The sequence below is a fragment of the Pelodiscus sinensis genome, chromosome 24 (genome assembly GCF_052426305.1).
Source record: "Pelodiscus sinensis isolate ZL-2025 chromosome 24, ASM5242630v1, whole genome shotgun sequence".
Lineage (NCBI taxonomy): Eukaryota > Metazoa > Chordata > Testudines > Trionychidae > Pelodiscus > Pelodiscus sinensis.
Window position 1 is genome coordinate 5220597 of NC_143075.1, and position 19550 is coordinate 5240146.

Here is a 19550-nt window from a genome sequence, read left to right on the forward strand (position 1 = left end):
AACTTTGGAGCCTGACAAGAATTAGATCTCACTGCATTTGGCAGAACTGCACGAGTGTTTTCTTTTAGCTTTTGGAGCAAAAAGAAATGGTGTTGAAGATGTCCCTAACCGGCTGAATAAAATGGCAGAGGTTACAGTTTTCCAACTTAAAATATTTGACGCTTTTGAATCTCATATTTGTCTATTTCTAATAAGACAATAATATGTGAAAGGAATTAAAGACAACCCATGACTCAAACAAGGACATCCCACCCCTTTTATGGGCATCTAGATAGACTAATATCAAATATTATGCTTTGCCTTAGTATTACCATGAACCAAAGATATCAATGGAAATAATCCTATTTGTATATTATTTAAAATAATCCTAACCAAAATACTAGACAGGCTAATGACCCAGGTAGCTTATGGGGTTGTCACACTGTTCCAATATAGACATTTATAGAATTTTCAATACAGCTGAAATATACCTGAAAGCAGATTTTCCCTGCAAATATAGCTTAAGACATCACAAACTGAAGGAAAGCTCGGTGATACATAAGACCAGTTAAATTCTGTTCTTTTATTTATGCATACCAGATGCCCTTGATTTCAAGTAAACATCATATGGGGAACGGACTTCTACTTCTAAGTTAGAACAGACACCATTTCACTGGAAAATGGGGTTTCCAGGTTTGAACAGTTCTTCCCTGGCCTATAACTGCCACAAGGATTCCTTTTACCTACGTACTGGATCCACAAATCACACATAAATGTACCCCAGGTCAAACTAGAGGTACAATCCTGCCCTCATATAACTGAAAAATGAGTTTGGAAATCATTTTCGTGTGTTTGGACACATACATACATACATATTCACGTGCACATGGAAATGGAACGCAGTGAAAATACTTACAAAGGCAGGTAATGAACAGAACTTGGACAAGATTAAAATGTTTCCTACCTTCTTTATACAGCCCTCTTGGGATGCCACCTCAGGATCAGTCAGTACCTGCTGTAAAATAATAAAGACAAAAATAAGCCAATTTGCAGTGAAAAAGAATGCCAGTCGATACAAAGGCCAGAGCCTTCAACTGCAGGATATCCATGTAAACATTTTAACAGTTAGCAATAATATTTAAACCAGTACTACAGGATGAACCTCTCTAGTACGCCACTCTTGGGAGGTGACTGGGCTGAACCAGAGAATTTGCCACATCATGGCAGGTCAATATTGTCTAGCAGCATTGCCAACCCTTTCACTGCTTGTTGGGCTCTCAGAAGACATTTAGGGGTGAATTGGAGCTAAATAACAGCACAGAACACTGAGAGTCAGGACTGGTGGCTGTACACAAACTTTATGGGACTGCGGGAAACTTGGCCACACCTTGATAAAGGGACATCTGGATATTAAAATCATGCTGGACCACAGATGTTGCCGGACCAGAGAGTGCCGGACTAGAGAGGTTCAACCTTTACTATTATTGAAATACACTGCAACGGACCTCAGTAATCGTTTTATTCTGGGATGTCTCTCATAGAATTAGTCTGAAATTGATGAGAAGTTAAACCTGCTGCTTCAGGCCTCAATTCAGCAAAGCACTTAAGCCCATGCTTAAATCCCACTGAAGTCAATAAGTAAGCAGAATAATATTAGCATAAATCCTACTTCTTGGGGGCATATTTGGCTAGTGCAGTGGTGGCCCGTCCATAGGTGCGAACTAGGCAGTCCCCTAGGGCGCCAAGTTAAGCGGCCATTGAGGGGTTTGGAGGCAGGGGCTCTGATCGCGCGCCAATCACATGTTTTGCCTAGGGCGCCAGTTGCCCGCAGCTCGTCTAAGGCCGCTCTTGGGCTAGTGCCAAGGGCTTAATGGTTTCTAGCTACTCGTGGTATTCTAAATCCTGCTTTTAAATAATATGCACCATATTTAACATTAAAACAATCACTAATCCTGTGGCACCTAAAGGTGCATCTACACAGCTGGGCTTAACTCGAAATAAGCTATGCAAATTGAGCTATGTCAATTGTGTAGCTTATTTTGAAATTGGGAGCATCTATGCCAGGGCTTTGGAAGCCCCAGAGTCCACAAACTCACAGCACATGCTGAGGACCACAACTTAAGTGTGGTTGTATATACATGCAAATATATATGCAAATATATGCACACACATATGCAAATAGCTTCGTTCACACTGATGGATATGAATACAAAGATTAAGGCAAGACTACAGAATACGCAGGCCCTATTTAAGTAATTTCTGCTGATATTAATAAAATGCAATATTCACCTGATTTCCACCCATATGACAGCACTTTTAATGAGCAATGACAGTCCAGGAATGTAACTACTAAAACACATCTCAACTGAATTGATGACTTTTTTGTTTTGGCTCTCATACGCGGGCCATTGTGTTGAGCCCCGCAAAAACCCAAACTGTACCGCAGACCGTAAACAAACGGGCCGCGTATAGCGTAGCCCTGGTCTACACAGCACTTATTTCAAAATACAGTATTCTTCCTCTGACTTCCCTTACTCCTCGTACAATGAGGGTTAGAGGAGTTGGAGTAAAAAGTCCTCCAGCTTGACAGTATTTTGACATTTCGAAATAACTGCCTGCTGTGTAGATGCGGACTAAGCTATTTCGGAATAACGCTAGTTATTTCAAAATAATGCTGCAGTGTAGACATACCCTTACAGACTAACAAAAATATGTAGAATCATCAGCCTTTGTGGGTAAAACCCGCTTCAACAAATTCATCTGGTTTTACCCAGGAAAGCTCATGATTCTGTATATTTTTGTTAATCTCTAAGGTACCACATGACTACTCATTGTTTTTGAAGTGACAGACTAACCCGGCTACACCTTTGTGACATATTTACAATAAAAAATGGCATTAAAATCTATAATAAAAATGTAACAAAATATATCAACGATTAAAAGGTGACAAAATAAAGGTGGAATGCCATGAATGCACTTTTGTTTCTATATTTTACTCCAGGACAGTAGCATATTTCAAATTAGTCTTGCCTCTTAAAAGGATGTCTGATTGATTAAAAAAAACCAAAAACAGTGTCACCAATGGGACGTCCCAGTTCAGAGCATTCCACTCAAGCACCAGTGTACATTTAGAAAACACGTTTCATACCGAAGGACCTCAAAAACACTTTACTTGCTGGGGGCATACCAGCCATACTAGTATTATTCACTGTTAGTTTGCAAGTGTTTCCCACCAAAAAAAATCTTGCAGAAATTTTTCAAGTGCTCCAGTTAATAGTTTTTTAGTGCCACATACATATGCAAACACACACACACACACACACACACACACACACACAAAATCACAAACATCCAGCCTAGAGTACAGGCACAGAAAAGCTGGAATGCATCGGAAAATCCAGAGGTTGTGATTAGAGATGTAAATGGGTAACCGGTTAACCAGTTACACGGTAAGCACCACTCTTACCAGATTTGAACTAAGGTGCTGCAAATGCAAAAGAGGAACTAATTAACCGGCTCTTGACTGGCAGGAGCAGCCTCCTGCCCTCAGTTAACCATGTGACCAATAGAATTATTAGCGGTTATAAGGTGAATATATTTATATTGTTTTACATCCCTGGTCTCGATGCAGTCATTTTTGGTATAGATGCCAGGAAACCCCCTGCCTCCAATATACTGCACCAGCAGCACACCTCAAAAAAATTCCATTAGCCGTAAGGATATAATGTATTTGAAAATAATTAAGCCAGGCCCGCAAAAGATTCTAATATACCAGCTCAAGAAATGCTCATGCACTGGAGATGCTCACACTGGAGGAAGAAGGAATCAATCACAGTGGTCTCGGGACAGTAGGGCAGGAACTAGGCGGGCAAAGGGGGAATATGGTTTCCATTATCTTCCATCACCCCTGCTATAAACAGTGTTCTGGTGCCTCAGCTCTGTGGGGAATTAGATTGGCATTCACAAAGACTTCCCTTGGGTCAGCATCCCAGCCTTGGTGAGGGGAATGGGTTGGGTTTGGAGGAGCGAGCTCTTGGAGACCTCGTTCAGATGAGATGGATGCTTTCCAACCCACGTGTGCTCATTAAAGGCCTTCTGGCATTTTTTTAACAGCAGGTGTTGTCCTAACTCCAGAGATCTGGCCCAATTCTTGTTTGAATTATTCATATTTTGCCTGTTTATATTCTTCCTCTACCTGCGCATGGTATTCTCCAAATCCTCCCCCTCAGGTGACTGCACTTCCGTGATGGCTAGAGGTTAGAGACAGGCAAGCAGGTAGATGAGCAGGCTAAGTACTTACATTCTACAAAATGCTCTAAGGAGCCATCAGGGAAAGCACGCTAAAGTTCCAGCCAATACTTCAGCCTCAGTTCAACACGGCATTTAAGAAATTCTATTGATTTTGAAGGGACTGCTCCTTAGGATTTATGAGGCCCTACGCAGTCCTATTAAACTGGTGCCCTTATGCCTGATGGGTGGGAGGTATGATTTTTTAGAGATATGAGCAACACACTCCTGAAATATTTTTAAAACAAAATTAGAATGAAGATCCTGTCGACTGACCCAGTAAATTCAGACACTGAGGGTATGTCTAGGCTACAGGCTTTTGTCAACAGATGCTTTGTTGACAGATACTGTCGACAAAGCTTCTGTTGACAAAGAGCGTCTAGACTACATCCAGTTCTATCGACAAAGCAAGCCGCTTTGTCGACAGGAGAGTATAGATGCAAAGGACAGTGTAGATGCAATAACGCCTTCTGTCAACAGAACTCTGTCGACAAAAGGCGTTATTCCTCGTAGAATGAGGTTTACCGCCGTCGACAAAACTGCCGAGTTCTGTCGACGTTATGTCAACAGAACTCAGCGGTAGTGTAGACGCAGCCTTTTGTCAACAAAACCCTGTAGTCTAGACACACCCTGACAGTATGTACCTGGGGTTCGCAAATGCCTGTGAAATGGTTTCATTACCCCTTGAAAGGTTCTTTCACGGGTACCATGTTCTCCTAATAGCTCAGGCATTTTTCCCTTTTAACTTAACTACATCTTCTCCGGAGGAAGCAGAGCCACAGAAGAGGGATAGGAAGAGGTTAGTGGGTGGGTGGATATTCAGACGCAGTGCTTCCCCAAATTTTCAGTTGCCTTATGCATCCGCATCTTCTGTGTATAGGGTAAGGCTGTTTTTAAGTAGAACAGCTGCTTAAGTTCTCGACAGAGGTTCACGTGCTCAGTACCTTGCAGGGTTATAGCCTAAATTCAATGTCAGAGGGTACTGTGACCATCAGCTGGCGTTGCAAGAGTCCAAAATCCTGAGATGGAAATTTAGGTTATCGAAATTTAAATGAGAAATGTTGCATATTTTAAAGAAAAAAATCCCTTTTTAAACAACAAAACAGACCTTCAGTTGGTGTAAATTGATTTGGGTCTGAAAGCTTAATTTACATACATTATTATTATTATTGCACTTCTTGAGGGCATATCTGGCTAATTTACACCAGGTTTGGGGATCTGTCCAGAAATTAATGGGCCTCTGTGACCCAGGGCAGAGATTGATCAATTTACTGAACTCAAAATGTTGGCAAGTGTCTGAGCTCAGCTGTATTAACAACATGTCATATTTTAAATATTAAGAGTTCTAACTGATTCTATATTTTACATTACTTTTAATAGATCCTGAAATTGTGGTTTGGAAAGGAGCTAAGCATAAACAGGAGTGAAAGGTGAATACTAGAGCCATATAAAAAAAATATGAAGAGAAATCAGCCAGCTATACTGAAAATTAAACAGTTTAACATTCACCGCTCCAAGCAGATTCCACGGAGCTGCTGTTGGAACAGCCTGATCTTCAAAGGAGCTGGGCTTTCATGCTCCCACTAATTTCACTCAGAAGTAACAATATTCAGGGTCCTAATTTGAAATTTTCCAAAGTTCATATGGTTGGATTGGGGGAGGAGGGGTTGATTTTACTTGCTACACAGCAATCATTCAACTATCGAATCAGGATCAAAATCTGCACCTCTCCAAGTTCAAGAGTAGGAAATGAGGTTTCAGCATCCGAGATTTGGTTTGGCCCAGCCCTAGGTAACACTTATCTCTCTTCTACATGCATGAAAAGGACAGATTAGTTAATTCTTACAAAGGACTTTGAAGAGGAAGGATGGTCTTGTTATTGAGACAATAGCTAGGAACCCAAGAAATCTAAGATCACTTCCCAGATAGGCCATGGACTTCCTCTGTAAGATAGTCAAATACCTTAATCACTAAACACCTCATTTCCCCAGGTGTGCAGTAGCAATAAGAATAATGTGCGTGTGTAAGGAGCGTAAGATCGTAGGGGCAGCAGAGTCTGTCATTTACTAACGGTTATGTCTACAGCTGAACACCTGCTGTTGGGACCAGTGGGTGCAAAATGGTGGTGCAGACATAGGAGGTTAGTGCAGCTGGGGCGGGGGAGGCAGGCCCCCAGTCCCAGCTACAGCTCCACCCTCTCTGTTGAGGCCCTGGGGAGGGGAGGAGGCGAGGCAGCATGCCAAGCACTCCCTGGAGGACCGGGGAGAGGAAGAGAAGGAAGGGGAGCATGCCTGAAGTGCAGTTCTCAGAGCACTAGGGGAGGGGAAGAGGTGGGTCCAGCCTCCTCGGCCAGAAGCACAGGGAGGCTGGGTGCTGGGGGCAGCAACACTCCACCCCCAGAATGCCTAAAAACTTCCTACCTGTCAGGGTGGTTAAACACTGGAATAAGTTGCCTGGGGAGGTTGTGGAATCTCCATCACTGGAGATATTGAAGAGCAGGTTAGACAGACACCTGTCAGGGATGGTCTAGACGGTGCGTGGTCCTGCCGTGAGGGCAGGGGACTGGACTCGATGACCTCTCGAGGTCCTTCCAGTTCTAGTGTTCTGTGATTCTACACTGGGTGTTCTGGGGGCGGGGTGGGCATGGCCAGGCTGACAGTTTGGGAAGGCAGAGCTATCCTAAGCCTCAGGGTGTCCGGGGGTGCAAACACTCAGGCTTGAGCTGGAATGTAAGCTGTGGGCCTCGTGAGAGGGGGAGGGGCACAGAGCTCTGGCTCCAGTCTGATCTCGAATGACTACACAGAAATGTTACAGCCCCGGAGCCAGAGCATGGGCCAGACACGGATGTTTAACTGTGGTGTGGATGGACCCTGTGTGTTTGTAGGAACAGGGCCTACCCAGCACTATTCAACTGGTGCCGATTGGTCTGATGGCAGCTGGAGGTGATTTTTTAGAGCTGAAATTTTATAATCTTCAGCAGCTCATTCATTTTTTAAAGCAGAATTTAAACGAAAGTCCTGTTGCGTCACACAGTAAATTCAGATGCTGACTGTATGTTCCTGGGGCTGGCAAACGCCGTAGAAATGGCTTCGTTGCCACTGGAACAGCTCGTTCACTGGTTCAGGGTTCTGCAAATAGCTCTGGCAGGCTTTTTCCCTTTGGAGTCAACTAGCTTCTCTCTGGAGGAAGCAGAGCCACAGAACAGAGATAAGAGGAGGAATGAGAGACCCAGCGGTGCCCCAAATTTCTGGATGCCCAATGCAACAGAGTATTCTGCGTATAGGTAAGGACTCCGGTGCAGGAAAAAGAGTACTAATTTGAACTGGGATCTTTAGGTACTACTGTAACACACGTAAACATAATTCATCATCATAATAGTAAAAATAGTATTATGAATGGGCAAATATAGTGCTCATCTATAAAAAGGGCAATAAGAACAGCCCAAGAAACTACAGACCAGTCAGTTTAACTTCTATGCCAGCGAAGATAATGGAGCAAGTCATTAAGGAATCCATCTGCAAACATCTGGAAGATAACAAGGTGATAGGTATCAGCCAGCATGGATTTGTACAGAACAAATCATGTCAAACCAATCTGATAGCTTTCTTTGATAGGCTATCAAGCTTTGGGATAAGGGAGAAGTGATGGATGTAGTATACTTAGATTTTAGCAAAGCATTTGATACTGTTTTTCATGACTTTCTTATCAATAAACTATGGAAATTCAGCCTAGATGGGGCTGCTATAAGGTTGGTGCATAGCTTTACAAGTAGGGTTCCACAGGGGTCTGTTTTGGATCTGGTTCTGTTCAATATCTTCATCAATGATTTAGATATTGACATAGAGAATATGATTATTAAGTTTTCAGATGATACCAAGCTGGGAGGGGTTGCAACTGCTTTGGAGAATTGGGTCATAATTCAAAGTGATCTGGACAAACTAGAGAAATGGTCTGAGGTAGAATGAAGTTCAATAAGGACAAATGCAAAGTACTCCACTTAGGAAGGAACAATCCATTTCTGGAAAACATGACCTTGGAGGGAAGACTGGAAAAAAACTTGGAGGGGACATGATAGCAATTTTCAAGTATCTAAAGGGGTGTTACAAGAAGGAGGGAGAAAAATTATTGTCCTTGGCCTCTGATGATAGGACAAAAAGCAATAGGATTAAATTGCAGCAAGGGAGGTTTAGGTTGGACATTAGGAAAAACTTCCCAACTCTCAGGGTGGTGAAGCACTGGAATAAATTGCCTACAGAGGTTGTAGAATCTCCATCTCTGGAGATATTTAAGAGCAGGTTAGACAGACATCTATCAGGGATGATTAGACGGTGCTTGGTCCTGCAGTGAGGGCAGGGGACTGAACTTGATGGTCTCTCAAGGTCCCTTCCAATTCCAGTATTCTATGATTCTAATAAGAAAAGTACCACCATCAAGCAACCAAAAATTGAAAATCCACTCATTGCGTAATTCTTGCTGAGGCCAGATTTCGTCTTATGAGAATGCCGAAATCCTAAATGTACTGCCTGACATGCACAGTGGGCTGTAATTCTGCAGTTAACACAGTTGCTCATAAATGTCCTCAAAATTTACACCATATGCTGTTTCTATCAACGGCTCTGTCGTTTTTAGCCAAAAGACAGACAACATGTCAGCAGCAGCCATGTCAGAGAAATGTTTGTTAAAGGAATCTGTTTGGAGGGCTCTTTCCTCCAATCATCGAAGAACTTCACTCTAGTTCATTTCCTGGGTGGAGGGTATGATGGCAGCAGAATCCCCACTTTTGTTACATTAGTTAGGGATGTGCTATAATTTTTGCAAAGCCTCCTGCATGTATACTAAACATGTCAAGCAACACCATGTGATTCTTTTTGAAAAACAGTTTACAAGCTGGCATTCTCCAGCTGCAGTTAACCCTAATTTGATTACATTACTGAGACAGATCACAATGAGCTTATGTAAATAGTAATGTTATCCATTCATTCCCTGAGCTCAGATAAACTGTCACTTAAAAAAAAAATCTGAAATGGGCATGATATGACACACTCAGCAAATTTGAGGGTGGAGAAGCTATATGCTGGGCCAAACCCTGCTGCGGATGATCAGTGTGAAAGCTGATTCTGATGCGTTTCCCACACATTTATAATCATATTATATAAAATAGAATTTGTCGAATGTTTCCTTCAAATGAAGACTGCAAAGATTTTTCTAAATGCGTTTTTTTTCTTTGTCAACATCATCTTCTATTTACTAAAGTCCTGATGCAGAAAAGCATTGCAATTCAGGAAAGACACCTAAACATGTGTTTACACCCCACTGAAGTAAATGGGACTTAAGCAGATGCTCAACTTTAAGCATATACTTAAATGCTTTCTTGAATAGAGGCCTAACTATTGCCATCTACGATTACCTGGACTCTGAAAATCACAACGGTCACTTAAAAAATCTCAGAGAGATCACCATGTTAGTCTGTAACTTTAAAAACAATGAGTAGGCCTGTGGCATCTTAGGCTAATTCGAACTGAGAAGGCACGCCCATCAACGCCGGTAGTCCTGCTCCTATGAGGAGTAAAGGAAGTCGAAGGGAGAGTGTATTCCTGTTGACCTCCCGCAGTGTGGACGGCACCAAAATTCATTTTAAGATACTTCAACTCCATCTATGCAATTAACATAGCTCCATCTATGCAATTAACATAGCGTATCTCAATTCAAGCTTATCCCGTAGTATGGATAGCCCTAGAGACTAACCAAAATATACAGAATCATGGGCTGTGATGGGCAAACCCCACTTCATCAGATGAATTGGACTGGAAATAACAGAAACCAAGAGATATACACAACTGCAGAGGAAGTACCTGTGAATTGTATGACCCATGTTAATGAGGCTAATTAAGTGGGCCAGATGTGTCCCACTCTGAGCTTTTGATGTGGAAATGGAGATTTTAATAGCAGGAGAAACTGGCTTTGTCATGCACCAACCAGTTGTAATGTGTCAATAGCAACTTGTATGTGCTAACTGCAGCATTCTTCACAATATACTAGGGCGCTGCACACTGACCTATATCAAACATAATAATGATGCTTTGCTAGTATGTATCCAATATCTTTCACGCAAAAAAGCAGAATCAGATACTTCAGGAAAGGACCCTGGCTCTCAATTACAGTAGGAAGGAATCTGCTGAATGTTTTCTGCACTGCAGCCTTCAGAGACAGCCACAGAGAATCTGGAGAGCACAATTATAAAACGAGGCTTCCTCCTGCACAGTGATCTATGAGAACGGACTCCTGTGCCTAAGCAGAAGTCAATGGGATCTCACCTGAGCCTACTGGTCTGTGATGGGAACCATGATACAGACTCAGGTCAATTACATTTGAGAATCCCAGCTGTTTACTCTCCTGGCATAATACCAGGGAACACCCAGTGAAATGATAGATCCATGCAACCAGCAAAAGCAGCACCAGGTTTCTGCCAAATTGTTTCTTACAAGAATCTGCAATGCATCAGTGAAGAAGGTCCCGGTGGGCATCTCCATATGCGCCAGAGCAGAGGGGATCTGGCAGCGGCAACTCCCCACTGGGATCCTGCCCTTACCCTGTTAAACCTAGCATTCAACCAATTCACTAATTAGCCAGGATTTTACATCCCTAGTCCTAAGCAATGGTCCCTTTTCAATCCACGTGCAGATTTTTTTCTATCCATGTGTGGAATACATTTCTTCATGTGCACCAAAGCATGTGTGAATGTGCACCACCAGTAGAAACAAAACACCCAGCTGTGGGTGCTCTGCTAATCAGCTGGGCAGCATTTGAATCTCTCCTGAGTAACCGCACAAGCACCCAGCTTACCCTGGCTCTCACGCTACTCTTGCACAACTGAGTGGCAATGCCTAAATACCTTTACAGTCTGGGGCTTGGTGTGAGTGTCAGGAACCCCGCTGTGATCAGGGAAATTATTCGTGGTGCATGTTGACAGAGCTGAGAATCTGCCCCTGATTCTTTGAAATCATTCGCATCACCAGCCAAACAACCGTCTCCATCTCTGCAATTTAATAATGCCTTCCACCTCTCCTGTTAGTCCTTCCCCTTCTGTGAAAGGATGGCTGGATACGTTTGCTGCTCATTCCAAAACTATTCCACTTTTCACTTCCTGCCCAGCCCTCAGAATGGCCATGGATTGTCCCACGCCTCACATTTCACTCGGTCACTTTGGATGGCACTCTGAATATTAGCTAGGTTGGGTCGGAATGGTGTCCCTAGCCTCTGTTTGTCTGGAGGTGGGTGACAGGGGAGGGATCACGTTAGAATCACCTGTTGTGTTCCCTCCCTCTGAGGCATCTGGCATTGGCCACTGTGGGCAGACAGGATACTGGGCTAGATGGACCTTTGGTCTGACCCAGTCTGGCCATTCTTATGTTCTTATGTTATTGTTTATATCATATTAATAATGCTGGTATTTTCCCTTTGTCACACTTATCTTTATGTCCGAACTCAAAACCCAGTCCCACATTTGCCTCAGGTAACCTGCTGTCCGTATACGTCATAGTCATCTTCAAGTAAAAGATACAGCGGCTGATAGGAGAGTATGCGCTATTTTCGTGATCAGATCATGCAAATTCACATGCTTTCTATTATACGCGCAGTGTCACTTGTCTCCAAGATACACAAAAGCCCCGGATTGTTGCTTCTATTACAACCAGTTCATCCCAACAACCTTCCCAATCCTCTGGCTTCCGAAGATGGGGTTTTTTTAATGAACGTGTGATGTGTTTTTTATTGTTAGTATCAGCAAGAAACAGGGAAAGTCATTACTCGCTGTAATGACGCAAGTGATTGCCCTCAAATCAGAGCTTAGGTGCTATCAGCCCTGCCATTAGAAACACTCAAGCCTGAAACGAAGACACTTGTTTAATTAAATTTTGCAAAATAGTTTGCCAATTTTCAGATACTGAAATGAAACCAAAACATTGACCTGTTCCACAATCCAGTCCTCTGGCACTTGCATACTAAAAGGAAAATCATTGCTTTTGTAGATTTTTAGCCCACCTTGACACTATTCTGTGTAAAGCTTTTTAATGTTAAACTTATTATAGAGCCAAATGTTAAAAAACACTGCTGCTCTGTAGTAACTGTCCCGACTTCTATAACATACTTTATATGTGTGCACTAACAGTGAATGAAAGTCATTCCGTGCATTGGATGGACTTCATCACGGTATAAATAAAGAGAACAAATGTGCACTTTCCAAATGTGCACTTTCTCCCTACTATTGTGGTTTTATATATTACATGGCTAGAAGATTTACCTGGTGTTGCTCAGGTCCTTAATTCAATTTTTATTTTTTGGAAAATAAAATGAACATGTCCAGGCTTCATTAGATCATTGCTCTGGGGCGGAGCTGGGCAAGAGGGGTTCATTTATTGGCGGCCCCATGGAGAAAGGACAGCCCCAGCCCTCTCTCACTGAAGCGGACTGGGGCCAGGTCAGAAGTGCCTACCAATGGCCGCTGCAGCTCCAGCAGGCACAGCTGGCAGATGGGTGCACGTTCTCTGGCTGGAACAGATCCAGGTTCATCTGCCACCTATGTTCCACTGCCAGGGCAAGGAATGCAGCAAACTGGGCACTTTCCCCTCACTCCCTGACAAAGGAGAATAGCTAGCAATGTTCTGTTATGAATTGAGAATGGGGGGCTTTAGCCCATTCTGTTTTCCCTAAAGGGCGTCTGAAGGGGTGTGGCAGCAGCTTGGTGCTGGGGCAGCCCCAGATGGGATGTGGGGTGCTCCCAGGCAGCCCCTTTCATCTGCCTGATGATTCTGTCTCCTTCCTGTATGGTTTTCTGAGAAGCAATCCCATTCCAGGCACATCCCATCGTCCTGGCACAAACCAAACCCTGACGTTGCTTTCAGTAATGATGAGAGGAAGCTGCCTACCAATTTTGGTCATCCTAGCTCTTATGACTAGGAGTTGTTGAACAGCCAGCCAGATGGACTGACTGATGGACAGACAGACAAACTCTGTCAAATACATAGTAGATATGTAAATATATTCTCTGTAACACACACAGGTACGCATAATTTTTAAAAGTTTCCGGACCCTTCACAAAACCCACCGAAGTCAACTGAAAGAAATATTCATACTTCCAACCCTTTTGGATCCTTATATACTATAATGATTTTTAAATCATTTCAAAATCATGTTGAAACTGTAGGCGTGACCTACTTTAAATGCAACTTTCGATCTTTTTTTCCTTTGTTTATTCTGCCCATTTTCTCAGTACTTGAGAAATATTTGGACAGGAGCCCAAATTGGAACAACATGTTTTAAGCCTCCGATCTTCACTTTGGACATAGATCCAAACGTGTAGGTAATCTTTGCAACCTGGAGAGTGATTGTTAGCCAAGTTTTTGAAAAGATTAAAAATTATGTGAAATGACTTGAGCCTTAAAACATTCTGGTAAGGAAGGAACATCCTTTTCTCAGACTGACAGACCAAGGTACAGACTTCAGGGCTACATTTACACTGGCATGATTTTCCGGAAATGCTTTTAACGGAAAAGTTTTCCATTAAAAGCATTTTCTGAAAAGCGCGTCTAGATTGGCAGGACACTTTTCCGCAAAAGCACTTTTTGTGGAAAAGCGTCCGTGGCCAATCTAGATGCACTTTTCCACAAAAAAAGCCCCGATTGCCATTTTCTCGATCGGGGCTTTTTTTTGCGGAAAACAAATCTCTGCTGTCTACACTGGCCCTTTTGCGCAAAAGTTTTTCGGAAAAAGACTTTTGCCCGAACAGGAGCAGCATAGTATTTCTGCAAAAAGCACTGATTTCTTACAGTAAGAAGTCAGTGCTTTTGCGGAAATTCAAGTGGCCAGTGTAGACAGCTGGCAAGCTTTTCTGCAAAAGCAGATGATTTTGCAGAAAAACTTGCCAGTCTAGCCCAGGTGTGCTGCCCCAGGTTATAGGGTGAGCATGTGGCAGAGCCAGGAATTGACACGTTAGTGACTCTGATTCAAAATTCTCTTCCCCAACCTACTAAATATTCTGCTTCATTATTTAATATAGCGAAATAATGAACAGTCTGATTTTAAGAGATGTCCCAAATTACAAATAAAAACTCCCTTAATCCCCGTTGCAGAGCCCAGCAATTAGCTTCCCAAACCGTGTACAATGAACCACACTAACGAGGCACAATGGGGCAAATGCAGGTCCTTGTCATTATTTGAATACAGACAGGGAAGGAGTTGGTTTAATATTAACCCTAATCCAGACGCTTTCTGTGTAAACATCATCCCCCATAACGTGCACACCGGTGTTCACCTTGCTGTGCAAAGCTGCCCTCTTCACCTGAGCCTCCTGACATTCCTCAAACACAGCCATGATTAATGGTCCTTTTTGTCTCACCATTCTGCACTCAGAACCACCCCATCATGCAGAGAGACAGGCCACGCCAAGGAGCCCCCTGAAATTAAAGCCACTGAGAGACCTCCCAGGTGGAGTTATAGGAAAGGCCAAATGGATTAAAAACCTTGCCACCCTAAAAAGCTACCTTTGTGCACAATAACTATTCTACTGGTGAAGGTTGGAGGGAATGAAGGTTGAGGATCCCCTCTTGAGTACAGATACATGCTCATTTTATGAAACAAAATGGATATCATAGTTACATCTGACCTTCGACCCCCAAGGAACATCTCATCAGTTGGGTTCCCCCTCATCCCCATTTTTTATTTGTTTGTTTTTGTTTGTTTGGGGGGGAGGCTTTTTTTGGGGGGGGGGGTTGTTTGTTGTTTTTTGGCTTTAACAGCTTTTGATTGTCTCATGAGCTGCTGTCTCATGAGCTTTCTATATGGCGAAGTGTTTTTGTGCCACTCATGACTGCATGGACTGGCAGAGTTCAAGTCTCTCCCAACCCCTCTCTGCATCTGAAGTCCACGCACATCCTGGAGAAGAAGCAGGAAAAGCTTGTGAAATCTGGCAGGAGCCCAGCATCAGGACAAGGGCAATCAATGGGGGGCTAATGCTTGAGACATCAGAGCACTCCGTTTAAAGTAACATCGAAACAGCTTGCTCTGGTGTCCTTCTTCCCCAACCTTGGTTCTGAAGTACCATTGCTGTGATGACGACAGAGATGTGCGAGGTCCTAGAAGTGAGTTTCTGGTGTTCATCCTAAAGAAAAACAAATCTTTGTGCTTCACAGTATTTTCTGGCAAACCCCATATGAAAAGCCATAATGGGCTGCGTGAATTGGGTTTGTGCAGCACTGCTAAATGGAGGAACTTTTCAATATCCTGTTCAGAGTACTTCAAATTGATGTACCTGAAATGAAGAGGAAATGGAGGAAAGATGTTCTTCGTATTTATTGGAGACTGGGGGTGAAACAGCAACATTTGCTTTCCTGGCTGGGTGGATGATTGAGGATGAACAGCATGGATTTGTTAGGCTGCCTGAGAAAGGGCTCTAAATAACTCAAGCGCTATCTGGGACACTTGAGTTGGAATTTGAGTCTATAGATAGACTTGTCTGGTTTCATTCAGAATAACAATGTGTTGAAGCTGAAGCCAAATTCACTCTTTGCCAACCTCAAGAACAAAAGCGTTATGTTTCTCTTAAACAGCTGTGATGACATTGGTTTGAATTGGGACATAATTTCTACCAGCATATGGGGGGAGAGTATAATTAATCCCCAATACTTAAGAATTATGGAAATCTTATTCAGGGTATGATTCTATATGTAACAATCCAATATGATTCTATATGTTACCATCTAATGATGTAACATTAAAATACATAAATTGGTGATACGATTGATCAAAGTTGTTTTGTACCATGCTACAGGTTTGGGAAGGAAGTTGATACGGGAGGTTAGATGAGCTGATCAGTATGGTCCTTGGAATCTATAACATAACAGAGCAGGGGCCTCAGATGTCCAAGGAACTTATCACTTTGAAGGATATATTCTGCCTTCTGATAAGTATTGCACTTTTATAAAGATGAATAATCAGAAGCGATGCAAAAGAAACCAACACGTTTCTTAAATCATAAACTAGAAATGAATCACACCAGATACTCCCTAACACAAAAGTCGACACATTTAGAAAGGAGTGAAAAAAAAGTCAAGGTCAGACAAGGGGGGAAACAATGAATGTCAAACACTAAGACTAAGTTAAAGAACAAGATTGCAAGAGAGAAAATAAACATGCAAATTACATGCATGGTATCTGAACTCCTGCCTTTTTGTTTTAAAGACATAGCTCCTCCACGACACTGTGATCAGATTCTACTGCAAATACCAGGAAGTTAAACACAATCTAATGGAGAGCATTTGTAATAACTTCAATAAGCTGAGGACTTGAGACTTTCAGCCAAGACAAATAAAAGAGGGTACTGATTAGTAAATGTCACCATTTCTCTTGCCAAGCACTCAGAGGCTGGTGATAGGAGGGTATTAAATATAATCTCCCAGTCTTTAGGGGCTGTTTGATTTTATATTGCAGTCTTATCAGGTTCTTAAAGTCCAGTGTTAATGAGCATGAGAAACATACTTGGAAGTTTGGCAGTTTTGCAGTATTTCATTCATTACATGTATTCTCTGGACACAAACAACAGATGCATTTGCCTTTCATACTCTTCTAAAGCATAAGTACTTATGGCCTAAATTCTGGCCCATTCCTCCATTTTAAGTAGCCCAACAAACTCTTTAACAGTCATGTATCGATGCAATTTAAATAAAAATAAGTTGAATCAACCATGCCCATTTCCTGCTCCAGTGACTGCACTCCTTAGGGACTCTGGAGCCAGGGTGAGATTTGTATGCGGCAGGCCCATACTGATGATGGAAGTCCCAAAATATAGAGTGACTATAAGATGCACTCCATCCAGAATGAAACCCAAGGCCCATCTCTCAATGTGGGTTGTCCTACAGCAACATGCCCAAGATGGCAAATAATTAAAACAGAAAGAAAACGTGTGCCAAAAAACATTGACTATACAGCAGGGGTAGTTGTCCAAATTCTTTGGTCATGGTATAACCAAGGTGCAGACTCCAGAGAAAATAACTGAATAATAATAATGATGATGGTCAGTAAGTAAAAAGATTTCACCATCTGGATTTGGCCTGCCTTCCACCCATTGACTACTCCTGCTATTTAGCGTCAGCGTGCATCATGAAGGGGGAAAACGTTGACTGTATATTTTGGTAGTACAGGTTGAATCTCTCTAGTCCGGCATATTCTGGTCCTGCAACATCCATGGTCTGGCATGACTTTAGTTAGAGGATGTCCACTTATGAGTGTGGCCAAGTTCCCTGTGGTCCCATAGTTTGTTTACAGCCACCAGTTCTGGTTGCCAGTGTTCTGTGCTGTTAGTTAGCTCTAATTTACCCCTAAATGTCTCCTAAGGGCTCAGCAAGCAGTGGAAGTGTTGGTGTTGCTGCTAGACAATATTGACCCCCCATGGTCTGGTGAATTCTCTGGTTCAGCACCAGTCAGGTCCCGAGGGTGCTGGACTAGAGAGGTTCAACCTGTAGTCAGTTTGTGACAATCGAGGTCACATTTTAAGTGCTTAGAGATCCTGAGGTCAGCTGAAAGCCTCTCATTGACTTTAGTGGGTTTTGGATCAGGCCTTCAATCCTTAAGGGCCAAATTCTGCCACCTTAACTCACGGAGAGTAGTCCTTTGCTCCGCGAGTAGTCCTATTGAGTAGAACAGGTCTATTCATGATGTGACTCAAAGTCAGGGTGACAGAATCAAGTCTTCTCAGCTCCCCCCACCCGATTCCCTAATGAATATTGATAATTATACCATGGAGGAAATATTAAATACATTTATATTTAGCCTATGCACTAGGTGTCAAATACGTTATTTGGTATAATTAAACTCCGCACTACAGTTCTGTATGCTTTAGCGAACTACAGCATTTCCATCCCTCAGACCAATGTCTTTATTTTAATTGTTAATTAATTAAGGAACAAATCTCTTTCGCTTCACTATTTCCCCTCAGTCTTGCTGAGATTCAGCCAGACCACAATCCCTATGTGTTATGAAAAGGTCACTCTTAAAATTCCAAGAAATCATTTGAAAGCAAGACTTATGGGCGAGCATCCACATAATTGGCTTGCCAGCTGAGCAATCACCCAGATAAACAGAATAATGTGTGCAGGAGGGAACAGCACTACAATAATCCCACAGAAATCTGGTTACTTTACTCAACTGGAGAAGTCTGGACCGAAAGGTGGAATGTGACAGAAATGTCTCCTGAGCGAGAGCTGGAAAGGAAATTTTCCCAGAAGAGGACGTGAGAGCTTAATGAGAAGCCAGGCATGGCTCTGATTCAGTTTGGGACTATTTTCTTCATCAGTTCTTGTATTAATCTTCGTTCTTTTCTATGAGAGGTGGGCCTTAGCTGTAAAGTTTAGAATCAGAGCTCGAGTGCTCCCGAAGTGTGAAGGCTTTTGACTCACCCGTGGTCTAAGTGTACATTTTTAGCTCTAACGCTGCTCTGGAATGTTTCTAGAATTCAAGGAGGTTCTGACCTAGGCGGACAAATCAAGCCCTTGTCTGATTTTATTTAGGAATGGACTAACAGCGCTGATGATGACACACAACAATAGAAACTTTGGTCCCAACAGAAAATCGGGATTCTTTTCAGCTTTCATGGTTTCCTCTGAACTGCTCGCTTATGGCTGGGTCTAGATGCAAGAGAACCCCCATGCCTGCCATGGCCTTTATAAAAAGTCCTTTTGGACGGAATAGAATGTTGTATCCCTGTTACAGAATGTCATACAGAAAGGACCTCATTCTGCATTGAACTGCATAGGATTTTAGCGTAATTTCTATTGCTGTCATTCCTATTTAATCCTTTAGATGAAATCCTCGTGCTCTTGAAGTCATTGGCAAAACTCCCCTTGACTGGGATCAGGATTTCACCCTATAGGTCTTTTTCATGAAGGCCATTTTTATTCATATTTCTGGTCTGACCAGATATAGTAAGAACGTGCACTCTCAAAGTGTTTTCCACATTTCCAGAACAATTATGAAGACTAAGAAGGTTTGTGTAGTTTGGATTGCGCAAAGGCCTATGGATAAATCACTATTAATAAACTTGACATGTACTTTGGACTAGGTAACTGGTAATTCCTTCTTCTAACTGCACTAGGAATACCAGAGAAAGTCTTTCATGTTGTATTTTGGCACCTCAGCCAGGACCAAGAGGAGGAGGGTTTCTCACATACATAAACAAACAAAAGGAAGGTTCTGAATTTGACTCAAACTAACAGTTTTTCTGAGGTGATTTTCTT

The 19550-nt window shown here is 42.5% G+C and overlaps 1 protein-coding gene across 4 annotated transcripts in view; it reads right to left on the minus strand.

Annotated features, from left to right (window-relative positions):
- PRDM16 (PR/SET domain 16) overlaps positions 1-19550 on the minus strand; it is a 537737-nt gene that overhangs the window by 269467 nt on the left and 248720 nt on the right. For all 4 annotated transcript variants that reach the window (XM_075906567.2, XM_075906568.2, XM_075906569.2 and 1 more), the window contains exon 3: positions 944-994. In XM_075906567.2, the coding sequence (XP_075762682.2) occupies positions 944-994 (51 nt within the window). The remainder of the gene's footprint in view (positions 1-943; positions 995-19550) is intronic.